The following is a 12,727-nucleotide window of genomic DNA, read 5'->3' on the forward strand; positions in this document are numbered from 1 at the left end:
AGAGGTTTGATCTGCTTGCAGTCCATGGGACTCTCAAGAGTCTCCTCCGGCACCAGAATTCAAAAGCATCCATTCTTCGGCGATCAGCCTTCTTTATGGTCCAGCTCTCACTTCCATACATCACTACTGGGGAAACCAGAGCTTTAACTATACGGACCTTTGTTGGCAAGGTGATGTCTTTGCTTTTTAAGATGCTGTCTAGGTTTGTCATTGCTTTTCTCCCAAGAAGCTGTTGTTGTTTAGTCGTTTAGTTGTGTCCGCCTCTTCGTGACCCCCTGGACCAGAGCACGCCAGGCCCTCCTGTCTTCCACTGCCTCCCGCAGTTTGGTCAAACTCATGCTGGTCTCTTCGAGAACACTGTCCCACCATCTTGTCCTCTGTCGTCCCCTTCTCCTTGTGCCCTCCATCTTTCCCAACATCAGGGTCTTTTCCAGGGAGTCTTCTCTTCTCATGAGGTGGCCAAAGTCTTGGAGCCTCAGCTTCAGGATCTGTCCTTCCAGTGAGCACTTAGGGCTGATTTCCTTAGTACAGTGGTACCTCGGGTTAAGAACTTAATTCGTTCCGGAGGTCCGTTCTTAACCTGAAACTGTTCTTAACCTTAACTTTAGCTAATGGGGCCTCCCACTGCCACCGCGCCACCGCCATGCGATTTCTGTTCTCATCCTGAAGCAAAGTTCTTAACCCGAGGTACTATTTCTGGGTTAGCGGAGCCTGTAACCTGAAGCGTATGTAACCCAATGTACCACTGTACAGACTTCCTCAGCCTCGGCCCTCCAGATGTTTTTGGCCTACAACTCCCATGATCCCTAGCAAGCAGGACCAGTGGTCAGGGATGATGGGAACCGTAGTCTCAAAACATCTGGAGGGCCGAGGTTGAGGAAGCCTGTTGTAGTAGATGAGTCTTGATTTAAGCCCAAATGAGGTACGTAGAATACACTGGATGCCTGCCCCTCTCCTTTTCTTTTTCCTTTGGGGTTGCTTGAAGCCTCTCTGCCTGCTTTGCCTGTTCCAGCTGGTGAGTGGGCCGCAGGCGCCCAGATGGCGCCAAGCACAGGGAACCGGGAGGGGGGGGAAACCTGTTTCACTCCTCGTGTCTGCAAACTGTCCTTGTTCAGGAAATGGTGAGGATTCAGGGAGGGAGGAATGAGAAGTGTGGATGGAACGGGTGAAGTGGAGATCCTTCCCCCCCCCCCGTTTTATTTTATCCCTGAGTCGGAGAAATCGGAAATGGACAGGGTGGCAATGGCTGCTTCCCCCCAAAAAAAACTTCTTATGAAATGTGTTGCAAACCTCTTTGCAGGAGGTTTGTGCAGAATACGGTTCTCAGCGGCCACTAGGCGTGCTGGCTGCGGCCTCTTAGGTATACAGTGGTACCTCGGGTTACATACGCTTCAGGTTACAGACTGTGCTGGACAGCTTAAGATACTGTATGAATATTTTTGGATACATCGTTTGATGTTTCTGGTTTGTTTCGGAGAAAGCTCTGCAAGTAAAATGTTGAATAATAATATTATTTATTTATTTATTAACTTTATTCCAAAACCGAAAAAGAATTACCATCATCAAATTCAAAATCCATATTCGTTTTGTAACATAGGCCTATTACATAGTTGACTTGATTAAAATGTACCTAATTGCTATAGTCTTCCCTTTGCTATACAGTGGTACCTCAGGTTACATATGCTTCAGGTTACATACGCTTCAGGTTACAGACTCTGCTAACCCAGAAATAGTGCTTCAGGTTAAGAACTTTGCTTCAGGATGAGAACAAAAATCGTGCTCCGGCAGCGTGGCGGCAGCGGGAGGCCCCATTAGCTAAAGTGGTGCTTCAGGTTAAGAACAGTTTCAGGTTAAGTACGGACCTCCGGAACGAATTACGTACTTAACCTGAGGTACCATTGTATATAAATGCAGCGCAATTAGAAATATTATATTAGAATTTTTTTATAAATTCCCCTATACCCCCCACTCCCATGTGTGATGTCAATAATATTATTATTTTACTTCTTCCATTTTGTTGTGTTGTTTTAGTTTAATAATTATTCAATTGATTCTTTTAATATTTCCTTGCTTAAAGGTAAAGGGACATCTGACCGTTAGGTCCAGTCACGGACAACTATGGGGTTGTGGCACTCATCTCATTTTATTGGCCGAGGGAGCCGGCGTACAGCTTCCGGGTCATGAGGCCAGCATGACTAAGCCGCTTCTGGCGAACCAGAGCAGCACACGGAAACGCTGTTTACCTTCCCGCCGGAGCAGTACCTACTTATCTACTTGCACTTTGACATGCTTTCGAACTGCTAGGTTGGCAGGAGCTGGGACTGAGCAACAGGAGCTCACCCCATCACGGGGATTCGAACCACCGACCTTCTGATCGGCAAGCCCTAGGCTCTGTGGTTTAACCCAGAGCGCCACCCGCGTCCCTCATTGTCCCATACAGAACAACAAAATTGAAAAATCTACATAAAACATTCAAACCCAACAAGCCTGCTATCCCAGCTATCCCAACCTGGTTAGCCCACCTAAAAACTCTGATACCCCATTTTTAAATACAATATACTCCCATGGAGACTACCTGGGGTTGCGGCGCTCATCTCGCTCTATAGGCCGAGGGAGCCGGCGTTTGTCCGCAGACAGCTTCCGGGTCATGTGGCCAGCATGACTAAGCCGCTTCTGGCTAACCAGAGCAGCGCATGGAAACACCGTTTACCTTCCCGCTGGAGTGGTACCTATTTATCTACTTGCACTTTGACGTGCTTTCGAACTGCTAGGTTGGCAGGAGCAAGGACCGAACAATGGGAGCTCACCCCGTCACGGGGATTTGAACCGCCGACCTTCTGATTGGCAAGTCCTAGGCTCTGTGGTTTAACCCACAGCGCCACCTGCATCCCTAGAGACTCCTTATACTGCGTTTAAAACCAAAATCGCGTTTGGATAGAAACTGTTTCTCAGGCGGCTAGTCCTAGTCTTTATAACCCTGTACCTTCTTCCAGAAGGCAGAAGCTGAAAGAGATCATTTCCGGGGTGCGCACTATCTTGCATTTTTCAACTTCAGTGGATTTTTTATGGGGACTGATTTGTAAATCCGGGGACGGTCCCCGGGAAACGGGGATGTCTGGGAACCTTAAGCTAGCAGCTCAGAGGAACAAAATAAGGTGTGTTCACCTAGGGATTCCTTTGGCCTGTCTTGGCTCCACTCCACATTCAGGATCTGGCCCTCTCTTCCTCGTCCTTTTCTGTCTCTTGGGGGAAGGAGTGGCCGGATTCAGAAATACATTCTGTAGATTCCACACATATTATTTCTCCTTCCCTCTCTGCTGAAGGCTAAAAATAATCACAAGAGCGAGATGATGTGTACGGATTTCGCCCCCCCCCGCCTGTTCCTCTCCCTGTGTGGTTGCAGATGCAAACTTACGATTAAAAAAACACACCCGATCAACCAGCTTGTTTGACGTGCCATTGCTCTGGGGCCCTATTAATTAGAATTAAAAATTTAAACCACTGTGCCGTGGGCGTCTCTGTGGTACAAAGGTTAAATGGAGGAGCCATGTGCAGTGAGTGCCAGCGAGCACAAGCGCTGCTGCTGTTGTTGGCGAGTTCCAGGCCTCGCTCGTGAAGTTAGCTGTGGGCAGATAAGCACAGAGCCTCCTGGTGCAGCAGCAGTCTACCCCTGTTTGCCAGTTGGAGGAGGCAAATGGCAAGGAAGGCCTTTGAAAAAGTGCCAGGGGAGACGGAATTCACATTTTACTGCTGCTTTTTCCTGTTTATTCTGGTTGATGCCCTTGCCTTTTGCAGAAGAGATTGGCATCAATGTCCCAGTGTTATGAGAGAGGAAGAAAACCATTTGTCTGCTTTCTCCATGCCCAGGTCACCTCTTACAGTACTTGCCTTTTCTCTAACTAAGAAGTCTCAAACACAGCAACCTTTCTTCACAAGTCAACTGCTCCACTCCCTTGATAATTTTGGTTGTCTATTTCTGACTCCACATTATCCTTTCCGAGGGGAGGCAACCAGAACTGTACACTGTATATCTGAAAGAGCGTCTCCACCCCCATCATTCTACCCGGACGCTGAGGTCCAGCTCCGAGGACCTTCTGGCGGTTCCCTCACTGCGAGAAGCCAAGTTACAGGGAATCAGGCAGAGGGCCTTCTCGGTAGTGGCGCCCGCCCTGTGGAATGCCCTTCCACCAGATGTCAAAGAGAAAAATAACTACCAGACTTTTAGAAGACATCTGAAGGCAGCCCTGTTTAGGGAAGCTTTTAATGTTTGATGTATTACTGTATTTTAATATTTTTTTGGAAGCCGCCCAGAGTGGCTGGGGAGGCCCAGCCAGATGGGCGGGGTATAAGTAATAAATTCCTCCTCCTCCTCCTCCTCCCCTTCTTCTTCTTCTTCTTCTTCTTCTTCTTCTTCTTCTTCTTCTTCTTCTTCTTTTACACAGCAGTCCAAACATGGTTGCACCACAGATCTGTATGATGATATTGGCAATTTTATTTTAAACCTCTTTCCTTTTTTTTAAAAAAGTTAACTTTATTTGACAGAGAGCATTAAATTACACATCATCCCACATCACACCATAATATACTATAGAATACAACATCACACAACTATACAGTATATACATCACCAATCATTACAGGAAAAAAGAAGAAAGAAGAAAAGAAAGAAAATTAAAAGAATATAAAGTTGACTTCCAATTAAACCCGTTGTACTATCACTTATTTTGATTGTTTTACACACAGCACCATGCTGTTATTTTGTTTTCCTAATTCTTATCCAAAGTACATGATTATTTATCACATTCTTCTTACAAGAATCAGTCAAAGGTCTGCCAGGAGATTTTTGTCGTCACAGTAATTTTTCAAGTAATCTTTAAATGTTTCCCATTCTTTATGTAGCTTCTGCGTCGGATATCCTCTGATTCTCCCTGTCATCATGGCCAACTGTAAATATTCTATCATTTGGACCTGCCATTCACTTATAGTAGGAGTCTTTTCGCTTTTCCAGTTCCTTGCTACCATATTTTAAACCCCTTTCCTAATGATCGCTAGCATGGAACTTGCCTTTTTAAAATTTTTACAGCTGCTGCACACTGGCCTTGCCTTCCCACAGCTCAACTTGTGTTCTTAAACCCCTTAATCTCCCCACTTGATCCTGTACTTCTCCCACAGGAAATGCGACAAGGTGACAGGATTGCTGTGCCTGCTCTTGGTAAAAAATGTGCATGGAATTGGTGTGTGTGTGTATTTGAGTGGGGCAGAGAAGGGAGTGAGAGCCCTTAATGTAACAGCGCATGAAGTACATTTGGTGCATTCATGCGTATAAGCGTGCATTCTGCTCATACATGTTCACGTGTTTGATACCAGTGCACGCCCTCTCTGTTGCAGGTTGCGCCTTCCTTACGTACTGCGCCCGAGATTCGGCCATCAAAGCTCAGACAGCGCTACATGAACAGAAGACACTCCCTGGGGTAAGTCTTGGCTGTTTGGAATCGCTGTGGGTCGGCTCCGGAGGCTCCTCAATAGAGGTGTATTTCGCTCAGAGAAGCGCAGTTTCGCACCTTGCCTTGAAGTGAGAAATCAAATGTCAGTCTGTGCCTTCCAGTAAGTGTGTGAATGCTTAAAGGGGCCGGGGGGGGGGGAGTAGGAGTGGATTTAGGCACTGGGAGAGGATATATTATTTGGTTATCATCTTTCGTTGCACATGTGACTGAGATCAGCAGAATACCATCCTTTGCAGCTTAAACGTGGAAGCTAAGACAAGGTTAATTTAACCTTCTAGAAGCAATAATCCAGGATTTTCCCTGGTATTTCCCCCTTTCTCCCCATTAAAAAGAACAACCTCTCTCTCTCTCTCTCTCACACACACACACACACGCACTGTTCTGCGAAGAAGTAAAAGTAGTGTTTACTTACATAACCGAGGCCTTGAAGTAGCAGCAGTCCTAGGTGCTAAATCAAGGCAGGTTTATATCTAAGTTAAAAGTAAAGGTAAAGGGACCCTTGACCATTAGGTCCAGTCGTGGCCGACTCTGGGGTTGCGGCGCTCATCTCGCTTTACTGGCCAAGGGAGCCGGCGTACAGCTTCCGGGTCATGTGGCCAGCATGACTAAGCCGCTTCTGGCGAACCAGAGCAGCGCACGGAAACGCCGTTTACCTTCCCGCCGGAGTGGTACCTATTTATCTACTTGCACTTTGAGGTGCTTTCGAACTGCTAGGTTGGCAGGAGCAGGGACCGAGCAACGGGAGCTCACCCCGTTGCGGGGATTCGAACCACCGACCTTCTGATCGGCAAGTCCTACAGCACCACCCGCGTTACTAAAGTGCGAAATGGAAGTTCGATATGGTGTCTGAGCTGCAAAGCTCGGACATGCACATGTGTGCTCAGCTTGGAGGCATGATGAAGAAAGAGAGAGATGTTATAGCTGCTGGCCAAGGAAGACAAAGGAAGTGACGTCCAGAGTTCTCTGAAGCAAATTTTACAGGAAAGCTCTGTGAGCATCAGCCCCTTCATGTGCCCACCTGGCAAAGCATAAATTGTTGGTTTGGCTGCAATAAACAGACCTGTGCCCACACCCTGATGCTGCTAGACTCCAGCTAGGAGTCTGCCAGCACTGAGCTGAAATCTCCAGTTTCTTGCTTAATTTCCAACCAGTGACATATTTGTTCGAACACATATGAGGAAGAAAATCCGGTTTAGTTCACATCAGAACAGACACCTTCATAGTTTGCAAACCTATGCAAACTGATATGCTTCCAAATTTACAGTTACAGTGGTGCCTCGGGTTAAGAACTTAATTCGTTCTGGAGGTCCATACTTAACCTGAAACTGTTCTTAACCTGAAGCACCATTTTAGCTAATGGGGCCTCCTGCTGCCACCACGCCGCCGGAGCACGAGTTCTGTTCTCATCCTGAAGCAAAGTTCTTAACCTGAAGCGATATTTCTGGGTTAGCGGAGTCTGTAACCTGAAGCGTATGTAACCTGTGCAGGTACCACTGTATCTGAATTCTGCGACAAAGCGCTCCAAGCGAAATAATTGCATCGGAACTGCTTTAAGGGGGAAAGAGGGCATTTAAAAAATGCATACGTTGTTGAAAATAACCTACAAAAAACACACAATATTAGAAGAAATTGTGTGCAAAAATATGTGTGCATTAGGAGAAACGCTTGACAAGTTTCCGTGAGGATTTGTTTTTTAAAATGTATAGTCGTACGTACCTTGGATCCCAAATGCCTTGATACTTGGACGTTTTGGCTCCTGAATGCTTCAAAGCCGGAAGTGAGTGTTCCGGTTTGCGAATGTTCTTTGGAACCTGAACGTCCTCTGTGGCTTCCGATTGGCTGCAGGAGTTTCCTGCAGTCAATTGGAAGCCGCGCTTTGGTTTCCGGACGTTTTGGAAGTCGCACAGACTTATGGAACGGATTCTGTTCGACTTCCAAGATACAACTATATACAGTGGCGGAGGAACCCTCTCTGGCACCCAGGGCGGGACACCGAAGGGCAGGGCGAACCGCCCGATGGCGCATGCGCAACGTCCGTACAGACTACGCATGTGCAGCATCCTGTACGGATGCGAGTATGAACAGCGCACAAGAGCAGCAGCCCGTACGGACACCGTGTGAGCGGTGCCCATACGGACTGCCTGTGCCCTCGGCCACTCTGTAGCTAGGGGGAGGCAGGGGCCATCTTGTCACCCCCATGAGTGGCACCCGGGGCAGACCCCCCCCAATTTGTATGCCCCTGACTGTACAGTGGACGCTCGGGTTGCGAATGTGATCCATGTGGGAGGCACGTTCGCAACCCACAGTACCACCTCTGCGCACGCGTGGGTTGCGATTTGGTGCTTCTGCGCATGTGAAAAGTGTGATTTAGCGCTTCTGCGCATGCACGACCTGTTCCGGTATTTCCGGGTTCGGCGAGGTGCCCAACCCGAAAATGTGCAACCCAAAGAGTCTGTAACCCGAGATATGACTGTATATCCATCACAAACGAATGCAGAAATGTGGCACATTGAGACCATGTACATATTGGCAGTGGAGGATGCTTCTCCCAGCACTACATCTCTTACTTTGCTGTGCACACCAGAGAGATAGTGAGGAGGTCTTGACCCAATGCCCACGACTTGTTTGGTTTCCCTGCGCCAAACTCTGATTCCGCAGAAGCTGTCCTCTGCGCATGCCTGATGGCTGCCTGAAATGGACACACCTCAACTTAACTGCATTTTCAAATCGGACGGAAGCTGCCTTGGGGGAAAGCACACGAGCCGAGAGTGTTTTCTCAAGAATCCTATGGATTGTGGCTAATGTCAAACGCTGGATTCAGGGCAAGCAGAGATGTCTATGCAGACCGAATTTAGCACTGGGGAGAAATGGAAATGGAAGGGAACCAAAAACAGGTTTGCCCTTCTCTAGTCAGGGATGACAAGAGTTGGGAGTCCAGCAACACCTGGCGGGAAATATATGAAATCAAACTATCCCCCTTCCTTCCTTCCTTCCTTCCTTCCTTCCTTCCTTCCTTCCTTCCTTCCTTCCTTATTTTATTTGTACGTTGCTTTTCCACAAAAAGAATTGTGCTCAAAACATCTCACAGAAAGGGAATGCAGGAATGCGTCTTGAAACCCAAACACTGCAAAAACAATTTCACAACAAAGCGGCAACACAATCTCAAATGCAAAACATTTTGATACCACAAATATAACAGGATGGTGCTGTGGGTTAAACCACAGAGCCTAGGACTTGCCGATCAGAAGGTTGGTGGTTTGAATCCCCACGACGGGGTGAGCTCCCGTTGCTCGGTCCCAGCTCCTGCCAACCTAGCAGTTCGAAAGCACGTCAAAGTGCAAGTAGATAAATAGGTACCGCTCTGGCGGGAAGGTAAACGGCGTTTCCGTGTGCTGCTCTGGTTCGCCAGAAGCGGCTTAGTCCTGCTGGCCACATGACCCGGAAGCTGTACGCCGGCTCCCTCGGCCAATAAAGCGAGATGAGCGCCGCAACCCCAGAGTTGGCCACAACTGGACCTAATGGTCAGGGGTCCCTTTACCTTTATATTTATATTTACAACACCGCACCTCTTTGCAATACCAAGAATAGCAAGGGAGCTTTCTCTGCCTCAGAACCTGGAAAACTACCACCGCCAAAAGACCAGCCTTGGCCGGATGGGTGAGTGGATGGGAGTACAATTCCCATCAGCTCCCCAGACAGCTTCACCCAATGGTCAGGGAACTCTGCTGTAGGCAACATGGGAGTAAATAGATGCTGCAAAAGTTGGGTGCCCCCCCACCCCTCTCTCTGCTGAGCAGTAGCAAGATTCTAAGCAGAGGGTTCCAGACAGTCGTCTAGGGTCTGTGTTCCTTTGGAGAACTGAAGATGCAATGGAGGTTGTTGTAGCTTTTAGGAGGGAATATAGGGCTTGTTCCCTGCAGCACTGGAGTCCAAGGCATCTTTCCCAGCCAGACTTCAGCCAGCCTACCCAAAATGGATCCCATTCTTTCTTCTTCCCTTCCTCTTCCCATCACACCTTTCTAACGTTCAGATTTTTGGGCATTGAATTACAAGAGGATCTGTCCTGGAGTGTCAACACAAGGGGGCTTGTGAAGAAGGCGCAGCAGAGACTGTACTTTTTGAGAATTCTAAGGAAAAACCATCTTCCGCAGAAACTGCTGCTTGCCTTCTATCACTGTGCCATTGAGAGCATGCTCACTTATGGCTTATGTGTGTGGTACGGAAGCTGTACTACCCAGGACAGGATGGGGTTGTGCAGAGTTGTTAAGGCAGCAGAGAGCATTGTTGGCTGCCCACTCTCCACCTTAGAGCAGATTTATGCCACAAGGTGCCATAGGAAGGCACTGGACATAGTAAAAGATCCATCGCATCCTGGTCACTGTCTCTTCGAGCTCCTGCCGTCGGGACGGAGATACAGGACGATGAAGACAAGAACCAGCCGTCTTAAGAACAGCTTCTTCTCCAGAGCGATCTCGGCCCTGAATGGGAAGCCTGGACTTTGAAAGTCATCTAATCTTCCTTGCTGTACTATACTGTATTGTTTTAATTAGTGTTTTTATGGAGCAGTCAAGTAATTTCGTTGTCCCTGAGAGGGGGCAATGACAATAAAGATATTATGATGATGATGATGATGATGATGATGATGATGATGACTCTCTTTTCCTCTGACTTCACACCCAGCTGACCTGTCAACTTTCTGTCTGTCCAGGACCAAGATTTCTCTTAGATGTGCCATCAACACATTTTGTCATGTTAACACCTGTCTCCCAGGTGAGGCTCTAGCTTCAAAAAGGAAGCTTAGCCTGTATTTTTCCCCCACTGGCCTGCATTCTTCCCTTCAATACTCCAAATAATCAAGATCCTACCATTTATTACTTTCTAGGGTTTAGGGGGAGTACCCCCATCTATAACACAGACAATGAATCCAACCTGATAATAAGACAGCTTTCTGGGCCTGCAACAACTTTATGCAATTGAAAATCAGAATGGCTGTTCCTTTGAACAGAAAAGCAAGAGATTTTCTCTAAATGTGGGCCTTTGCCCTGTGTAATAAACAAAATATACCCTTATTCCCTTATGGGGGACACAAGAGCCCTTATAGAGTCCTTTGCAGGTTCTCCATCGGTAGGACAAAATAACAGAGGCCAACCAGAGAATATTGAGAAGCAAAGCAGCTAGTAAGCCTGATCTTTATTGAACTGTTGCAACAGGGTGCTCCCCTCACACGCAGGAAAGGAGGAAGACACCAAACAAAGGTGTGCAAGCCCTTATATAGACATTTTAAATTCCCTGCCCCGGAGCTCAAGACCACCCCTCCATACACCATACATACATCACAGAAGGGGTGTAACCCAAGACCACCCCCCAGATACATCATACCTACATCACAGAAAAGGCGGTCTACAACAGAAATTTGAATGTTGTTGTTTTTCCTTCTCTGCCAGGTTTTCTGATAATGCCTTATCTGATTGCCTTTCCTGGTAGTCTGGCCATTCCTTTGAGATGGTGATTTCCCAATTCCTGAGACAATGGGAAGGTTCCCTCACCCCCTCCCTCCTTGCAGAGAAAACATTTAGTCAGTTTGGGAGCCAAAATGGTTTCAGGTCGGTTTTCCTGTGCTGATCTATGTACGTGCTTGGTTGGTACATTTATGAACATTTATTATATATAAAGGTAAAGGGACCCCTGACCATTAGGTCCAGTCGTGGCCGACTCTGGGGTTGTGGCGCCCATCTCGCTTTATTGGCCGAGGGAGCCAGCGTACAGCTTCCGGGTCATGTGGCCAGCATGACCAAACCGCTTCTGGCGAACCAGAGCAGCGCACGGAAACGTTGTTTACCTTCCCTCTGGAGAGGTACCTATTTATCTACTTGCACTGGTGTGCTTTCGAACTGCTAGGCTGGCAGGAGCTGGGACCGAGCAACGGGAGCTCACCCCGTCGCGGGGATTCAAACCGCTGACCTTCTGATCGGCAAGCCCAAGAGGCTCTGTGGTTTAACCCATATAAGACCTTAAATTTTGTATTTCACCTGCAGTGTTATAAAGAGGGAAAGTGTAGATTTGCAGAAATTAATGATTACCGTTTTCTTCCTGCCCGCTCGCAGAAGGGCTAGGAGGCAGTGTTGTAAATAAAAATATGCCCTTTTCCCTTATGGGGTATCCAAGAGCCCATATAGAGTCCTTACATAGGTTCCCTATTGGTAGGAGAAAATAACAGAGGCCAACCAGAGAATATTGAGAAGCAAAGCAGCTCGTAAGCCTGATCTTTATTGATCTGTTGCAACAGGGTGCTCCCCTCACACGCAGGAGAGGAAGAGGACCCCCAAAAATGCTGTGCAAGGGCTTATAAAGACTTTTGAAATTCCCATCCTCTAGATCCAGACCACCCCCAGAAACATTATGCATTCATCACAGAAGGGGTGTAACCTAAGCCCACCCCTCAGATAATGCGGTCTAAAACAGAACATTTGCATGTTGTTTTCTCCTGTCGCTTTATTTCCTGTCTGGCAGGTTGCTTGATTGGATTTCTTGGGGAGCCTGGGCAGTCTTTTGTAATGATAAGGCTCACACCCTTATTCAAAGACAGATTAAGACAGGATTTGTGAAGGAAGAGACAATGGGGAGGCTTTTCCATTTTGACCATGCAGAGAAACATTTGCTCAGTTTAGGAATGAAAATGGTTCCAGGTTGGCTTTCCTGTGTTGTTCTATGTACGTGTGGTTATGAACGTTGCCATATATCTAAGACCATAAAATTCCTATCACAGCAGAATGCAAGACACCCACACGCTTTGTTTTCACAACAACCCTGTGAGGTGTAATTAAGAGAGAGAGAGAGAGAGGGTGGCCAAACACACACACAAAAATGCCTTTAGCCCCAGCTTGGAAGAAAGGTGAATGTGAATGTGGGGGGCGGATCGCACTCTGAAATATCAAAAAGCAGCCTCCTTCCCAAAACAAACCCGCCTCCCCCCAACACCTCGAATCTCACATTTCAACTTCTCCTCTGTACGATTATGGCAGGTTGTTAATAACCCTCCTCAGGAATTGCTTTTCCAAGGCAGGAGCTGCCAAGATGTGCCATCGCCAGCGCTCACCTAAAGATAAATTCTGTAAGAGGAGAGCGCCGTCTAAGACTTATAAGAAGAGTCGGGGAGAATCTGGGCGATACCCTTGGCTTCCAGTATATCCTGGCTGTTTTGCCTTTTAGTTTGTTTTTCAAAC

At 47.4% G+C, this 12,727-nt stretch overlaps 1 protein-coding gene across 2 annotated transcripts in view; it reads left to right on the forward strand.

The window, feature by feature from the left end:
• The window catches only part of CELF5 (CUGBP Elav-like family member 5), an 81,977-nt gene that overhangs the window by 13,807 nt on the left and 55,443 nt on the right, over nt 1-12,727 (forward strand). For both annotated transcript variants that reach the window (XM_053372417.1, XM_053372418.1), the window contains exon 2: nt 5,389-5,471. In XM_053372417.1, coding sequence (XP_053228392.1) covers nt 5,389-5,471 — 83 coding nt within the window. The remainder of the gene's footprint in view (nt 1-5,388; nt 5,472-12,727) is intronic.

This window comes from Podarcis raffonei, chromosome 18, assembly GCF_027172205.1.
Source record: "Podarcis raffonei isolate rPodRaf1 chromosome 18, rPodRaf1.pri, whole genome shotgun sequence".
Lineage (NCBI taxonomy): Eukaryota > Metazoa > Chordata > Lepidosauria > Squamata > Lacertidae > Podarcis > Podarcis raffonei.